This window comes from Struthio camelus, chromosome 18, assembly GCF_040807025.1.
Source record: "Struthio camelus isolate bStrCam1 chromosome 18, bStrCam1.hap1, whole genome shotgun sequence".
Taxonomy (NCBI): Eukaryota; Metazoa; Chordata; class Aves; order Struthioniformes; family Struthionidae; genus Struthio; species Struthio camelus.
Window position 1 is genome coordinate 10,759,983 of NC_090959.1, and position 17,505 is coordinate 10,777,487.

A 17,505-nucleotide genomic window follows, 5' to 3' on the forward strand; every position below is an offset into this window, starting at 1 on the left:
GTTCCTTGCCCTTATGGTAGGCTCAGCACCAAACGGCGTTTCTTTTCAGCGTAGTTACATCATTACTATTGAAATAGGTATCATGCTTCATCAAGACCATTACGTGGCATCAGTGGCATTTTATATGACGACCTCACTGAGGCAAGGTTTATTCTCTTTTTAAATAGGAATCCTGATCAATCGCAATTTGCATCACTTTCTGACAAATTATGCACCGGTAAAATCTGCTGCTAGACAAGATGAATCAAAAGTGATGTGTCTTAAAAACGTAAAAGCCAGAATTCTAGCACAAGGCAGAGCTGCGTTTAAATGCAGAGAATATAAACCCTAGAACGGAGTTATAACATAGCTTTTTGGGAGCAGATGCGCAACACATGAGTGCATGCACTGCCTGATGAAATCACAGGCTCAGAAGATACCCCCTTCCCACGTGCCCAACAAGGTGTGCACTTCGGCAGTGTTTCTGAGCTGACTAAGCAGAATCTTGCAGCATAATGAACTCGCTTCTATTCATGCTCTTAGTTCAAATGGTGGGCAACTCTACTTTTACCCTGGTAAACAAGTTTCTGGATGTAGTTAAGCTACTCAGAGTGTACATTTAAAATAAAATCTGTTTCACATAAAAGGACAAATGAGAATGACTATTACCCCCATCTTTAATGCGCTAAATTCTTTCGCACAGATTGTTCTTGTTACTACTTTCTGTGAGAGACTCTGAACAGCACACAATATTCCTCCTTACGTGCACAGTTACTGCAAGCCAAGAGAAGGAGGCTTTAAAGTGGGAATGCAATGATTTTAAAGCCCTTTTTTTTGTAACCCACTCACCCAATAATAGTTAGGTCTTAGGCCACAAAGGGAGAAAAAGCAGAAGAAGGAAGGACTTTTTTAGGAAGGCCAGATTGTGCAATTTGCTGATCATCTATGACTTTAATTACAAGAAGCAGAAACTCGGAGATTCACCATGTAATCTAGAGAGCACCACACCACCCAAAGAGTTTCAGGACAAGCAAAGACTAGCTTGTGGGCCAAGGAAGCCACAGCATCTAAACAGGCGAGCCACTCATGTCAGGGTCACTAGCGACCTTTAATGGGTGCCGGAGCAGGATTTAATGCTGCAAATAACTGCTATCACACTCAGCTGCCTTTTTGCTTGTGTTATACCTCTGTCGTTGCGGCAATGCTATTTCCACAGGTACCTGCTGCTTACGTTTTTCTGAAACTTGGTGCCTTAGCATGGAGTTGCAAAGCATGTAGCACAGATGTAATTTAGAACTGCAATTCCAATTGCAAGGTGGAGGCACCCAGCAAAAATTTGGGATCGAGGTTTATCAGTCCCTATTATATGGAGTTTCTTTTTTTTTTTTTTTTAAAGCCTGCAATCACATTCCAAATTTAAGAAGAGAATCTGAATGCTTTATGGAGTAAGTACCTTTCCTACAGGATTGACTTCAATGTTTAAAGCGAGGAGAAAGCCTCATAGTTGAAAAAAGAAAATAGTGTTGCTTTCCATGCTCTGTCATGGGTTTTCGGTACAACCTGAAGAGCCCAGGCTCCATCTGCCGCCGTTTCCTACCTGAGACATGGGGATAGGAGCACTTGGCCTTCCTCTGCTGAATAACTATGCTGACTATGATATTTACTGCCAGGCTAACACACCAGAGAATAGGCAAAGTAGATAGACAGCTGTCAGTACTTGACAAATTAGAAGGAAAGGCAGGCAGAGGGCATATCAGCAATGTTTTCTGGCTCTTTGTATGTTTTAAAGTAAAGAGAAGCTACTATATGTTTTATTGCAACACATGAGGCACAGGGCCTTAAGATACCCAATTACCAGCCAGCACCTATTCTTTTTTTCCTTTAAAAAAAAAAAGACACCAGTGTATAATACAACCACAACTCAAAAAAATAAGGCCGCTGGCATTCTTTGGTAAAGCTCAGGCTGAAAACTTATCCCAGGATGTGTGATCTTCCAAAAATCTGCCAACCCCTGCAGTGTTCAAACTTCTTATATGACCACAGCCATACAAAGAACGAAATTAAACCCCGTGGAAATCTTTGACATTTCTACTATTATGCAATGTTTGGGTGAAAAAAAAGATTTGCAGAAATTCTCCTTCCCTTTCCAGAGCGAGTCTAGAAAAACTATTTCTAGCTTTTTTTAATTACACATTTCACCATTAAAAAGAAACTGTACAGAAATTAAAAGAACCACTAACTAGGACTTATGTAACCCATTTAAAATGGGAAATTGGTAACACTTGGGAGAGAAGTCTGTTACTGTAATTTTTGGAGTCTACAGCATTCATTATATGTGTGCAAACATCACAAAAATGTTTATTTAACATTTGTATTAACTACTTTACCTCCCCAAAGTTGTTACTCATGAGAGAGGTTAAGATGCTGGCATCCACACCCTATAGAATCCAAAAGAAAAACTTTTTCATATGACTGCAACTGAGTTTATAATGTAGTTTTTAATCACCGTTTTATTTAAATATTGTAACACAACTTATAGATTTACCTTATCCAATTCTATCTTCTTATTTTCTTGAGAATGTTTATAACTATTAGTTTTTGGTAGAACTCGTTTGGTTCGAACATATTGCACTATGTTTGAAATCAATGTTATTGAAGTTTTCCCTTTGGAGAATATTCAGTTTCAAATTCCTGCCTTTTCCCACTGTTTCTGACACAAAAGCGTAGCAGCCAGACCTATCAGTGTGACTACGGTAAAGCACGTTACTTAATCAAACGTTCAAGTGATGAGAACATCCTAAAAATAGCTGTTCCTAATGATATTGCATCATTGTTTTTCTAAAAGAAGCACGTATGCTTTTCAAGCAAAAGGCCCAGTTCTCCTAACTCCCACCAGCAGGTTTCAGCATTAATAGCTTTGTTCTCCACAACTGGGTTACACCAGTTCAAAAAAAGTGCGAGGATAATTTGCCCACTATCTTTCCTAAATGAGTTGAGTCTCCTCACATCGAATGTTCAAATTGGAGTGAATGTTTAAAAAAAAAAAAAAAAAAAAAAAAAGGGCAGGCAGCCCTGGGACAGTCGGGTACTCTGGGACTAACTGGTTCTAGAAAACACAGCGGCCAGACAGGCAATCCCAGGGCTGAAGTTCCACCTAGCGGTCAAACTCGCGAGGTCCTCAGTACCCGACCGTCTCTAGCAACTTGTCCAGGGGCACAGGAACCGGGGTGGGGGGGAAAGGCACCCAAGGACACACACAGGGTGCACAGCCTTCCCACTGCCAAATTTTGTTCTCCACAAAACCACTCCACATCATTAAACTACAATAAAGACCCATGCTGACCTGCAGAAGGCAATCTTGCAAGAAGCTAGCTATCAATAAAGGACAGCAAAAGCTGCCCTTTCCAAACCTATATATATGTATATATATATGTGTGTGTGTGTGTGTGTGTGTGTGTATATATATATATATATTTTTTTTTTTTTACTGAGTTAAGACAGCTAGAAAACTGCTTTTAACAGAGACATTCTAACAAAGCATAATGTCGCAGGTCTGCGCCGGTCAGTAGAAAGTACGGGACCACTGCTCAGATGTGTGTTTCCCATTCAGCCAAGCGAAAGGGCCACAACGCAACTTAACCTATATACTTCAATTCTGCCAAAGCACATCTGGGACTGACTGCACCAGGACAAACTCAGGTGCATCATACGTGGTATATATGGGTGAAATAAAGAGGTTGCATAAAATTTATTTTTTCCACCTTGTTTTACAACATTCCCTTTTACGTTCTTACACATCTGCAACATATAGCTCCACAGAACAATAAATAATTGGCATTCATATTTCTCTTGAATCAAGAGTATTTACATGTTGTTTAACTAGATGACAGGTACAAAACATCGGCATCACAGTAAATATCATTTTGACACCAGAATCCATTTCCCCAATTAAAAATTAAATTAAATTAACATTTTTAAACAACTTTGACAATTATAAATATTTTGAAAGGCATATAAGTACACAAGTTGTAGTAGGCAGTAATAGTGGACCATATCGGCAAAGCTGTAGAACCCAGGATTTCATGCAAATCAAAGACTATTAACTATGCAATACTTAAATAAGTAAATAAAATAGCCCATTCATCTCATCCTGAAAACTCCAGTGGGAAATGGATCAGGCCTTGGCCATGCAACTGCGGAGATGAGTCTGCTCCCACCTGGACAGCTCTGTGCAAAGGACTCATGATGGTGAGCTGCATGCAATTAGCAGTGCGCCTATGTGGTTGAGAGCACTGTATGTGCAAACTAAAGATTTATACATCTGATGATGGAGCAGCTCTTTTCAGAGAAGAAAAACAAAACACAGGCTTTAGGGATTCATACATGTAACTCGATCCCTGCCCAACTATAGCAAAATTTCCCTCAGGAGTTGCAGAGGGTAAGAGAGCTCATCATTGCTTTTAATTGTGATAGTTCAGCAGACCACAGGAAAACAATAGGTTTGGTGCTGCTCAGTTTGGTCCAGCCACAGCTGAAGCTCTCAGCACATATTTCTCGACTGAGGGCACATTAGGGATGTCACTCATCACTCACCAACCCCACTGCGATAGGACACTGCACAAATTTAGGCTGTTGCTGTCGAATTAAGAGTGTCACGTTGCAATTTGACTATGAACTGAGCAAAACCACAACAAACAGGACAAGCTCGGTGGCATTTCCAGGTAAGGTGTATGATACAGAGGGGAGGAAACGCATACAAGAGTTAAAAAATAAAATAAAATAAAATAAAATAAAATGAGGGTGACAGCACACCCTGAATTACTGCAGTGATGAAGGACAGAACAGGGTTTGTCACAAAACTACACGTTAACCACCCACAGAAGAAACAAAGCACTGGCTGGACACCTTCCAGAAGCAGCCGCGGGAGCAAGAGCCCACGGGGTGACGTATGCTGCTGTCCCACGGCATCGTCTGCAGCAGTTGCAAAGCACACAAGTTATATGAACTGCTACAGTACACAGAACATTAAAACAAAGGAATAAGAACACAAAATAAATTCTATGACCAAAAAAAATACTACACAGAGGAGGAAAACTGCTTCACTCTGTACAAGTTATGAGCATACTAGAGGAAAAAGATGAAATTAATTTCCAGCAAAGATACATTTATTCAACTATGCAGTATGAACACATGCATTAAACTTTCTTTTCCAAAAAAAATTTTTAAATAACTTAAGGGAAATAGTTTACAACGTGCTAAGCATGGAAAATGCAACAATCATTCCTTGCTGCGGCTGTTTGTTAGACAGCAGTTTTAATTTTCCGATTGCTTTAAAAAAACGCAACGTGTACCTAGAGAGAAATTGCTTCCTGGATTTACAACCTCGTGCAAAAAACTAGCCGCAAAGGAACATAACCCCCACCCAAAACACAGCTACAAATTACTAGCAACGCACTAAATACAAGTTCCTTATTAAAGTTATGATTCAATAAATATTACTGAAATCACAATTCACTCCCTTTCTTGGTATAAACTAGTATTTTGCAAATATGGTCCACTCAGTGTAAACTGTATTGACTTCAGGAAACAGTGAATTCTACCATATATACTTCTCAAATATTTACATACAGTAGCATGGCACTGTTATTGTCGCAGGACGTTTAACTACTAATACACAACAGATAAGGACAGGGTTTTTACAAAGATGTACGCTGTCATGTATTTTCCAAAGAATAAGAGAGACTTGACTTGTCAGTCACAAAAGTTGCCAAAAAAAAAAAAAAAAAAGAAAATTTCCTGACTGTCATATCTAAATCTACTTAAATCAAATATTGATTGGGGAATCCAGAGCATCTGCAAGGCTGACACCATCCAGGAGCTGTAGCAAGTCACGACAAAGACGACATTAAGAACCTTTTTGGCAAAGCGGCAAAATTCACAAAAGGCTGATAGCCCAATTCTTCCACAATAGGGCTCTTCAGGCACGGCTTTTCTTCTGTCAGACAAATCACTTAAAAATATGGGACTTTCAGGGCCTCTCCCAATTTGAATATACAAGTAAAAGGGCTGAATTTTTGTTCTGGAAAAATTTAGAAGAGAAGGAAATAAAGGTAAAATTTAAAACCATTACTGAAAAGATGAATACCAAGAATTAGCTAAATGTCTTTAGTCACTAGGTTGTTTATAAAGGTGGGTGCTAAGTATTAGGACCCCAAAAAAGAGCCTAATCAGAAGGGAGCACAAAAGAAAAGCCATTGTTTTAGATTAAAGTGTTTACCGTTCTTATTCCTCAAGGATTTTGAAACAAAACTTTCTAAATTAAGCACACACAGAGGACACCGTTGGAACTAACTTTTTGAGGGGAGGGACTATTTCTTGTGTTTTTTGTGTTTTTGCCTTCTAAAACACACATTGCACTCCCAAAGGGGACACAGTAGTACCTATCGCCTGTATTGATTCGATTGACTCCCTCCCCTGGAAAAGCAGAAAAGCAAACGGGAGAGAAGTAAAAGGACACAAAATCAATGTGGTAGGAAGAAACTGTGCGTGTTTTTTGCTTTTTCTCTAGACCTGCAGGAGCGCCACTGAAAAGCCAGTGCCCAAGGAGAATGGGAGAAGCTGCCTATTTTGCAGTCTTCCCAGTTCAGTGTGTTTCCTACAAATAAATAAATCCAACAGGATATCCACAGTCTGAGAGGCCTTTTTGGATGGCAGAGAAATAGGGTTGCTACCAAAGAGGCTATTAAGAGAAAAAGGCTGAAGGAGAACATCGCATCTACATCACGAAGAGTGGGTTTGCTCCAGAGAAGAAAGGCGGCAGCGGAAGGACGCAGCACCCTTCGGTCCGCCCCACTGGAGCGCCATCCCAGGCACTGCTGCTATTTACTCTCTAGGTTTCTTTAGGGAAGCCGTCTAGCCTCCTTAGGGTTGCCTCACACAAAATAACAGGGTCTTACTTAGTTGCACCCTCCTCTCCCCCTGAGCCGCGTGCACGTCCAGTTTTTCTCCAAATCTTTCGGAACTTGCTTCACCTCATCTTTGATATTTACTCACAGTAATTCAGAGCAAGGAAGGCAGGCCAGGTTGTGCAAAACCTTGCTCACGGTACTTAGCATGCATCAGCCCCATAAACATGGCTTCTCAGATCTGAAAATTCAAGATGCACCACTACGGCTCAATAGAGACTGCATCTCTCATTTTAAAACCAGACACCCATTTTCCACTCCGATTTTCTCAGTAGAGCTTTTTATGCAGCATTGTGCTGCTTGCGACAGTGGGACACCTGTGCAATGGCAGCAGAAGCTGGCGCTCCATTAAAGGAGGTCCAGCACGGCACAGGGAAGCCAAAGGAGCTTCTGCTCCTCGTACCAGCACGACTTCCCTGATCTGGTCTTTAGAGAGGAGAAGGGAGTTCAGGCTGCTGGGATCCACCGCTTCTGGCCTCCACACAGCCTACCAACCAGGGCACCAAGCAATGCCAGCTACAATGGTGGGTTTTATGATGTGGGAACGAGACAGCAAGCAACTAATTCATCACAGACTAAACAGTCACTAGATGAGACTGGCAGTCACTGAAAGCTCAGCCACGTTCAACCCTTCAAGGTTCCTTTAACTGACTGTCGTTCGCTTGAGCAGTCTGTTTTATAACGTGGACCAATGCTTATGATAAAAACAAAACTCACTGAGATTTTTAAAGGTTAAAAAAAATGAAAAACCTAATTTGCTCTGCATACTAGTCTAGTGCCCATGGTACAGCCTCCGTGCCTGCCTCTCCAATTCAGGTTTAGTTTTTAGAGCAAACAAGTTCTCAAAAACTGCCTCTCTGCAAAGACTGTGTCACGAACAACATCCACTTAGAGTGCCTCAGCTTATTTGTGGCTCATCTTCACTATTTCATCCTAACAGGAAACAGATTTTGTGTAGCTGTGAGGAGCAGCAGCTCCATGACCTTTCCTTTCAGTCTCCAAGGATTCAAGACATGTCTGCCGCATTGTCTGCGGAGCCGTACGAGTCGCTTCTCACGTTGTCAACACATTTTAAGGCTGATCAGCTGCAAATTTCTTTCCAACAGGGTTTTTTAATTTAGATAATTTTCTCCTATACAAATAAATACAGAGTTAAGCTATTATGTCACCAGTTCCCTTTAACAGGAAGCACAAAAGCTAAACAAAATGGAATTTTCTTTACTTTGGGATATATTTCTCTGTATTTATCTCTAAATTTCTCTATATTTATCAATGGCTGGATAGCGCCAAAAACACTAGGTTAACCACAATTCAACGGAAGGAAAATCTCGGACAGGCTTAGATTCTGAAACATGTGTAGATCCAGCACGCTGGAGCTCCGTTATGAGAAAGGCATGGCACAAATCAGGGATTGGCTGTTAGCAGTACAGTGCCTCACCTACAGTAAGGGTTTTCCAAGATGGAGAAAGAATGTACCTACTTGAATCAAAAAGATAAATAATATAAAACAACGTAACAACATGTAAAGAACATCACAGATACTTAAAAAGTAACTTAAAATTTTCATCACATATAAATTCCAAGGTCAGTTAGCAGCTTTCAGATACTCTGCCTCACACATGAGAAAGCAATCATCATTGCAGTTGCATGCATTCTGCCCCAAGTCAGTTGAACAAAAGTGACAAAAATTGGATGAACTAACAAGAGCCTTCACCCTCCAAAAACTCACATTTATCGTTAGGTTTCTGGTCACGGCAGTTGTTAAGTCTTTCTCAATAAAGCAGCATGTAGCAGAGATCACCATGTGATCCTTACACAAATACCACATGTATTCGGTATAGTAACAACTACACGATTTTTGTCTCTCAGCCATGTGCAATATTTGTCTCTGGTGGGCCAGGAGAGCAGCCCTATGACGTGAGCTTTGAATAGCTCGGGGGAGAAAACCTTCGCCTCAGGTACTTCAGGACGTAGAGGGGGAGGCAGCTCACCAGGGTGATGACGGTGACCTTCCACAAGAACGACAGGGTTGCAATGAAGTAAACATCTGTTTAAAAAAAAAAAAAGGGGGGGGGGGTAGGGGGGAAGCACAGAATCAGTGAAGATGGGAAGTACATTTTGGGAGGAGGCACAGAGAAGGAATAATATCTAACTACACTAGCAGCCTCACCTTCTCCACATGCACAACAGCTCAAAACCCATACAGTTTGCTTCCTTACTCTTCTTCCCTTCTCTTTCACAAAACACACAGAGCAGGTTTCTCATGGAATTCCAGCAAGGCATAGAATTCATCACGGGCAAGTACCCGTCGTAAGCCCCATATGAAACAGGGCTTCCATCTTCTAGCAGGACTGAGCTTTCTTTAAATGCACTACTTGTTCGCTCACTCCAGGAGTTCCTGTCTTCTGCTTGGCTGGTATTGCAGCGAATCATTCGGTTATTGCATCTTGGAAGCACTGCAAAAATAGCTGAAGGATCGTTCAAAATGGAGCCAGTATATCCATATGCAAGACATACAGATCTATCACACTGGGAAGTTATCCTCACTACCCTCAGAGTTTGCAGAGCTTTATGGAGCAAGCAGTGACATCTTGTGGTTCCTGACCGAACACTGAAACAACCTCTAGGGATCTGATACGTGCGACTAGATGGCTATCGGGGAACCTGGAATTCCTCAGCCTATTTCCTTTAGCCAGGAAGATGAAAAGTATTAGCTCTGTTTCAGGCAAAAGAAAAAAAAAACCCAAAAGATAAAACTCACAGCAAGAAAAGGGTGCCAGTGAAGCAAACAAAACTAGGAAGTTTTACGAGGCAGCTACTTCACCAAGTTAAAAGATGAAATGTTTCAAACCAACGATAGAGACTTACATTTTTAAGTTCAGCTCCCACAGGGAAACAAAGACCATTGTTGTATACGATTTTTTATATGCGGTGGAGCTCTGAAAGTAAGGGTGAGATTCACTGGGCACCACACAATTTACTGACCGCCTTCATCTCCTCTAGTGTCTGGCTATGAGGAGGAATCATCTTTCAAGTGCCTCCAAATCAAAGAGACTTTATTCCAGTGAGAACCACTGTAATTATAACTATGCTGCCCTCATCAACAGCCTTTAAGCTCAATTCATGTCCTTACAGTCCTATTTCTATCCAGGTTACAAAACAACTGTTTGGAGAAAAGACAAAACATTTCACCTTACCAATAAACTCATGTAAGAAGACCAGAGAAGCTATGTAGCAAGAGAGACTAAGGAGTTCAGCCACTATCATGAGCCAATGCCACGTCTGGATTGTCAACGCCACCATCAGCAACTCGGTGAGAATCAAGGATGTGAAGGAAATGGCGACGATGTGGACAAATTCTGATTCAAAGAGGAGAAGTGCTCCATACATAATGATGCTACCTGTCAGAGAACGGAATGTTTCGATATTTTATTCAAATATCAGTCTAAGCCCTAAAACCCACGGCTAATCCTGGAAAGGCTGAAACATACTCGTGTCCTGAAACTGTTTCTCATGAAACCTGTTGGATTTAATGACAATGAATCAGTTACTATTTAGGAGACAGAACTGATGACAAGACAGGGAAAAGTTACTGTAGAGGTGCCCAGATTTTATAACAGTCTATCATATTTATAGACACACGGAGATAGGAAATTAATGCACACCATTTTTGGCAATTGGAGACTTCTAACATCATGAAACTCTATCCTCCCAGAAAAGTGGCTGGACACTACTCAGAGGCTAAAAGATATTAAATACTTCTAAAATCTACTGCATTGCCTCAGTGCCCAGATGGAAGTAAGGTGTTGAAAAGCTTAGTGAATACAACCTGACCTCTCTTTGCACTACTTTGACCAAATTCTCTCCCCTTTACATTTCCCCCTACAAGAAGCACATATTAAAGCGTCATTTATGATGCATTGTTTCATGCTCCTATTCTGGCTAGCCAGCGAAGGCTCACAACGCCCCGGACAGCCACCTGCACAAATAACTCATGCTAGCAGCATGAGTAATCTACACCAACATCCATCACACTAGGCTAGTTTCGGAAGGGAAAACCTGCAAGCGACTAGAGCTTGAGCCATAAAGTTCAAATCCAGCTGTGAACTTTCCAAACTTTCGGGCTGCTCCAGTTTTCGGTTAGGCTCATCTCTGCTAGCAACTAGTCCAATTGTTTGGTCTGCTGTTTTCTAGTTATTTAACACATCAGAAGTGAAGTCACTTTAACCAAATATTGTAACCAGATAGTGGTCTTAGCTCAAAAAGAAATCTTTCCCTCAATGCATCATCCTTCGGCTTTAGATTTCCACCACTTGTGAATTTTCTATAAATGCCTTGGCTTTGCCATCATATTTATATAGCAACAGAAGACCACTGTCCCTGTCACAGCATTCTACTGCATTAGACTTCAGAGGATAACGCTAAGAGAGTTTTTATATTCTTGGCCTCACTCCCTTGTTAAGGATGGTAACATCATCCAAATCAGTAAGAATTAGCTGCTTATTCTGGCACATTTCTTCCAACTCTTGTTGATAAAGGAGTTTTGGAAAACAACAAATTCTGTCACAGGATCGTATTGCTATATTTTAACTTTATAGTACAGCGTTATGTTTGTGTTTTCCATGATTCCCCGATTATCAGTAATAGAAAGTATTTATGTCTGAGATTACTTGATTTAAAAAAAAAAAAAAAAAAAAAAAAAAGGGATGAACCGAAAGAAAAGGCCTTCTTAGACATACATCCCAATTACTACTTCCACTTTTGGAAAGTGGATGCATTGTAATTTAGGAATTTGGTTAACTGTTTCAGCAGCCTAATTAGAGTGCAAGGGATATGATCAAGAATTTGAGCTCCATTCCAGTCCTTCACTAGAGACGGCTACGACGTAACCAGAATAATTGTCATAGCTAATAGACAGGTTTAGATAACACACAGAAAGGAATGTAAATCTATGATTTCTGTATTTTGCATACTGATGTTAGCAACTTGCATCATTCATAGATTTGAAAACATTTTCAAAAGAAATGACGAGTCACAAGCTCTATGTTACAGACAGAGCAATTGAAACTCTGAAAGGAACTTGTCCAGAATTACAAAGGACATCCTATTGGATGGTCCCAATAGGAAGAAGCATAATGCTTTGAACTTGAACATTGTTGCCTGCGACAGTGTTGACCAGTTACTGACAACATTTTGTTTTTGATCATTTCTTGCCTTAGTAATGCTGCCAACATTTCCTGAGATAAAAAATATACATATTCACTAGCCTAAGGATGCGTGCCTAACTTCATGACTGACTTAACTTCCTGTGATACAAGAAGTTAGATATTCTGTACCTGTTAATACTTGTAAAGGCACAAACAGAAGTTAATTTCTTACCTTGATAGATGCTTATCAAGACCCATATCAAAAACGTTTTGTATGATAACGGTCGCCCCTAGGGAAAGAAAAAAACACAAAGCTCTGTTGGGTTTTTCTTTTATGATCATTCACTTACATACCAATCCAGCATTAATGAGAGAGAGTCTGAAGGTGACTTGGAAAAAACGCAAAAGCAAACAAGCAGCCCTGAAGCATTGTCTCTTTATCCTCATTTTTCATGCTGCATGAAGGAGGCCTGAGACTCCAGAACTCCACTGACTGCACAGTTCAGTACAACCTCTTCCTTACTGCACACACAGTTAATTCAATGTAAAGATGTCTCACGAGTCTAATCAATGTACTGTGAAATACGTGCATACATATGTGTATACGCATACATACGTGCACATTAATATTGTATTTCTATACACAAACACACAGACAAATCACATCATACTGAAGGCAGACAGGTTTTAAAAAGGAGCATCTCCAGCCAACACAGCTATACCAGTACAAAAAAAAACTATGCTTTGACCAAGCCTAAGGATAGTTAGAGAATTAGTGGTTTATGACATCAGAGACAACATGCAAGTGAAACCAGATGGAGACTTATTCAGGCTATTGGAAAAATAGGCTTTGCTTCTGAAAGTATCTGTTTAACAGAAATCCTTGAGGGAAAGGATCTGTTGAAGCCTCAGCCCACCCTTTCCTTCAATTAAGGAAGATGTTCCCAGTCCACATACTCCAGTTACTCAAAAAATTTTCCAGGGAGAACAGGGGCGAGGAGAAAACAACACGGAAAACAGAAAACCAAAACGCACTACGGACAAAATTTACCTTCCTGATATTTCTATGGTAAATATTAAATACATTTTTTCTTTGCTTTAAGAAAAAGATCGCTGCCTTTCACGGTAATGCGACAAAAAGGATACACAAACAAGTCTTTAGATCCCTTTAGATTACCCTTAAAGCAAATTTCGATTCCAGAAACTATGTGATAACCTCCTTCTCCTCATCAAATGAGTAGATATCTTCTCCTCCCCCTCCCCTTTTCTGGCTTTAGGATAGTGCCAAACGCCTGACAATTTCTCCTCTCCCTTTATTTTGGAACAAGTTGGTAATATTAAATCCTTAGAATAACCCACAGAATGGAACTTCTATTTCCCAGCCGTTTCTAATAAATTGTATTTCATGCAGTATTCAACGACAAACTGCAAGGAAATCGAGTTATATCTGTTAACTCAAGTTTGCCTTTAAAAGAATTTTGCTTGAAAATGTCCGATAAAGTTCCGTATCTACAGATAATATATTTGACTCCTTTTCTAGAGGAAGTCCCAAATCAAGACAGATATCTTAAACCAAAACAGAGAAGCAAGTCTTCCAAACCTTTAGAAGATCTTTGTAGAGTTCTGGGTACAACATTGCAACTTCAGACTTAACATCCTTGTCCAGGACTAGAGAAAACACTGGAAACATGGTGTAAATTGTGGAGTACCTGGGAAAAAGGTGGAAAACCACAAAATTATCTAAGGATTAGATGAACAAATAGAAATGCTAGCCCTCAGGGGGAAAAAAAAAAACACACATAGTACTCTCCAAATCTTAAACAATGCGCGTATTATAAAAATTTGCACATGCAACACACCAGAGTTTTGCAGGTAAGAAAAACCTGCAGTATTTGCTTCGTGATTAGCTTTTGATTAGAAACATTCATAGATGGATGACTGGTTCAGGTACTGCAACTGCTGTTATAAGTTTATTAAGGAGTCTGGGACAGACCTACCCCACTCCAAATGCTGCTGCACGGTTCAGGCTGGGGAGCTGTTTGCATCAGAAGGCAGCAGGGATGAATTTGCTGTGCCCATTTCTTTTTTTAATTAATTTTAATTTAATTAACTTTATTCAATTTTAATTAATTATGTGCTTGACAGCATACAAAACCACATGACTGCAACTGAAATACCAGTGTATTTCACACTGCAACTGATTCCTCCTGTTGACGAGCCCAGGTGGTCCCTGCGAGGGGCCCAGGGCAAGCACAGCCAGGAGCGAGAGGTGGGGGAAGCCCTTGCCGTCTCACTCGGGGGGTGCCCGGTCCCGGCTGGCTCCTCGCAGGCTCCGCAGCGCTGTGATATGACTGTCCCTCTGCTTTACGCCAGGACTGAAGGACCTCTTCTTGGAAGAACGGCTTGCTGTTACTTTCTGCTATTCTGAATTAGACAAATTTTCCGCTCGGGAAGGCTGCTAGCAGGGCTTGCAGGGCCTCAGCCCCTTCGCTCAGCGCAGAGGAGCGGGAAGGAGACGAGGACTGCACCCGCCCTCCCAAGCAGTGTTGTGAAACACTTGGAGCAGAGGCAGGCATGCCCTGCATGTTAAGTGACCAAAATCTATTCATTGTGCATAGGTTTTCCACACTGTTAATAAAAGAAGTGAGCGCTTACCCAATGATGAGAAAGCCCTGGTAGAGAGGAACTGAAGCAAAGTAAAATACTGACGAGAAAACAGCCTAGGAAAGAAAAGAAAGAAAGAAGCTTTTCAGGCATGATGCACTGCAATACAAGTTACAGCTGAAACATATACTTTGTTCAAACTGGAAACTACTTGCAGTGGGCTCTCCAAATTCCTGGAATGAAGACAGAAGAATGTAATATCAGCTCTTAATTCCTGCACAAACCTTGGAAGAAAGCTATGTTTAATAGCAAACACTGGAGAACTGAACATGGAAAACTAATTCCACGAAAAGGAATTTAAGGGCTTTCCTCCAAAGCCGACTGGCTTGATCAAAGCCATGCAGAGGCTGTGAAGGACAGGTGTGTACTTATTTACACCTCACCCTCAGATGCTGCCTTCAACAACGTAAAAAGAACTGGCACCCACGAATACAAACTCCAAACTCCAATGCATTTAAAGTTAATTTCTGGTCAGTTACAGAAATTACTTCTTTTTTTCTTGGGAAGTGTCTCTACCACAGAACAATCTAGACTGTCCCCTGAGTTCAAACCTTACGTCTCTACTCATCTCTCTCCAACACCTTTATTCTAAAGAGGGGAGAGGGAAGGACAAGTCTTCTCAAAAACATCAAGTATTTTACTGAAAAACCTTAGTGTTTTGAAAGGATATAATCATTAGTACATTATGGCATGGAAACACAACTCCCAAAGAGCAAACTCTGTCCTTAACTGTATCTTTCACTCAGGGGAACACAGCTAAGAATGGAATTTGGCTCACGAACTCTTAAAATGTCCTTAAATTCCCTCTGCCAACTGGCAATTGCATTTGTGTTACGCCGGGGCTCTGTACACCAGCAGTGCTTGAAATTTTGTAAATACTACATCTGTTTCTCAGGTTCCCTTTGAAATGGAGAGGAACAGACTGCTTTCACGTTGCTGTAGGAGCACTTGGGAAAGTCAGTATGTGCTTCAACCACCTTCCCGGCCCAGCTCCCGGGAACACTCCTCCCCATGCCAGATTGAGGTTGCAGTAACCTCATCGGGGTCTGAGCCAGGTCCTCTTCAGATAGTTACTTAACTTCTGTCTCACTGCTTGAAGGCCTAACTTAAAACGCACCTGTAAGTAAGTGCACTTACTTAGTAGAGGCCTTAAGAGCGCTGCCCTACTACACGATTAGGTATTTCATAACATCATTGAACAGCAGCAATAACACGCTGCATCACAGCAGTATTTTCTAAGATAGGATATTGTTTGCCCAGTTTTGAAAAAGTTGCTGATGTTGGTCCAACACCAAGAACTTGTGTGTTTTCAGATCTCAGGTTCCAATTTATGAACATTTCAAGGAGAAGAAATAGTCGCATCCAACTTGAAATGTAAAACCTTTGCTTTTTGATTTTCTTCCATCTCCCCATAGGAAAAGCCCACACGAAACAGCGCATTTACCTGCATTGTACTGATGCACAAGCTCCTGTGGATTACAAACTGGCTGAGAGCTGCCGACCTTTTGTAACTGTTCCTTCCATGCACCATTAGTAAACGGCCCAGATGTTTAAACTGTGTGATAGAGAAATCTGCTGCAAGCGATGCTTGTTTTCCTTCCTGTGTACAAAAGCAAGTAAAAGCACAATGAGATCATTTCATTACTGGAGACAAAGAAATACCATACCATTATAGCTACTACTGACAGAATTTCCAACAAAATTTACGCTGCATTAGGCGGAGGACAGTATGACCTCAGTACTTCTGCCTGCCACCACGGCTCTTCAGCAAAGAGCAGAACTATGACGAGAATTCCCACTTGATCCTTGGCCTCAGACTCTAAGCAACCCTCTGGATTATGATTCACAACATGCATGTTAGCATGATACTCATTTTATATCAAGTCAATTTTAAACACAAATTTTCAGTCTCAAAAGTTCACTCAATTTGAATGTTTTGGCTCACTGCAAGCAGAGTCTTTTCCACAGCCTCCAAATCCCGTCCTTGCCTTCCAAGGAGCTCCACGCAGGAACCCGACTGCTAACCCAGTGTTTGCTTTCTAAACTAATAAAATCAGTTCTTAAATTGTACCTGCAGTATGTTATCAGAGCAATTACAGCTCCAGAATTTGGCACATCATGAAAAAATTAAAAGGTCCAAAATCAGGGAAACTTCCAAGGACCAAATAATGAATTTGAGTTCAGATGAACAGTAGCCTAGTTTACAGCCAAATTATTTTTCATGGTAAGACTTCTGGTCTGGTGATTTTCCCTTCTTGCATGAATTTCTGAAGATTCATTTAGGAGTAGTCTGCAGACTTGCTTCTGAAGTGCCATAGGAAGTGTTATTAACCATGACATAACCCCACCTTTCCTTCAACTCCAACACCACAGTCAGCCTCCTGGATCATGCTGACGTCATTCCCTCCATCACCTGTGGGTCAGAGCACAAATAAAGGACATTGGCAGTTAAGCAGCACAGGCAACTTGCAATCCCACCAAAGGCACCTGGACTAGACTGTAACGCTAGAAGAAACATTAAACCCTATTAAAAAATGCAAGACTTTAAATAGAAACTAGGAGATTAAATTCTTTAAGCAGTTTTTTATAGAGCCACAAGATTTCAAAGCTCCTGGTCACCTAAATCTGGTTTGTAGGGTTCAGCATTGCCTTTTATCTGCAACGCTGAAATTCACCTCATACCAGCAATGGCACCTTCCCGGATCAAGTTTAAACTCTTTGTTTTGTAAATATACCACCCCAAATATCTA

At 40.9% G+C, this 17,505-nt stretch overlaps 1 protein-coding gene across 1 annotated transcript in view; it reads right to left on the minus strand.

Moving 5' to 3' along the window:
- Positions 1 to 3,703: 3,703 nt before the first annotated feature.
- Positions 3,704 to 17,505, minus strand: part of ATP9A (ATPase phospholipid transporting 9A (putative)) — a 68,093-nt gene continuing 54,291 nt past the window's right edge. Inside the window, exons 22-28 of the mRNA XM_068912290.1 lie at positions 17,104 to 17,168; positions 16,200 to 16,355; positions 14,747 to 14,811; positions 13,692 to 13,800; positions 12,324 to 12,381; positions 10,142 to 10,345; positions 3,704 to 8,991 (exon numbers count right to left, since the gene is read on the minus strand). Coding sequence (XP_068768391.1) covers positions 8,855 to 8,991; positions 10,142 to 10,345; positions 12,324 to 12,381; positions 13,692 to 13,800; positions 14,747 to 14,811; positions 16,200 to 16,355; positions 17,104 to 17,168 — 794 coding nt within the window. The 3' untranslated portion in view covers positions 3,704 to 8,854. The remainder of the gene's footprint in view (positions 8,992 to 10,141; positions 10,346 to 12,323; positions 12,382 to 13,691; positions 13,801 to 14,746; positions 14,812 to 16,199; positions 16,356 to 17,103; positions 17,169 to 17,505) is intronic.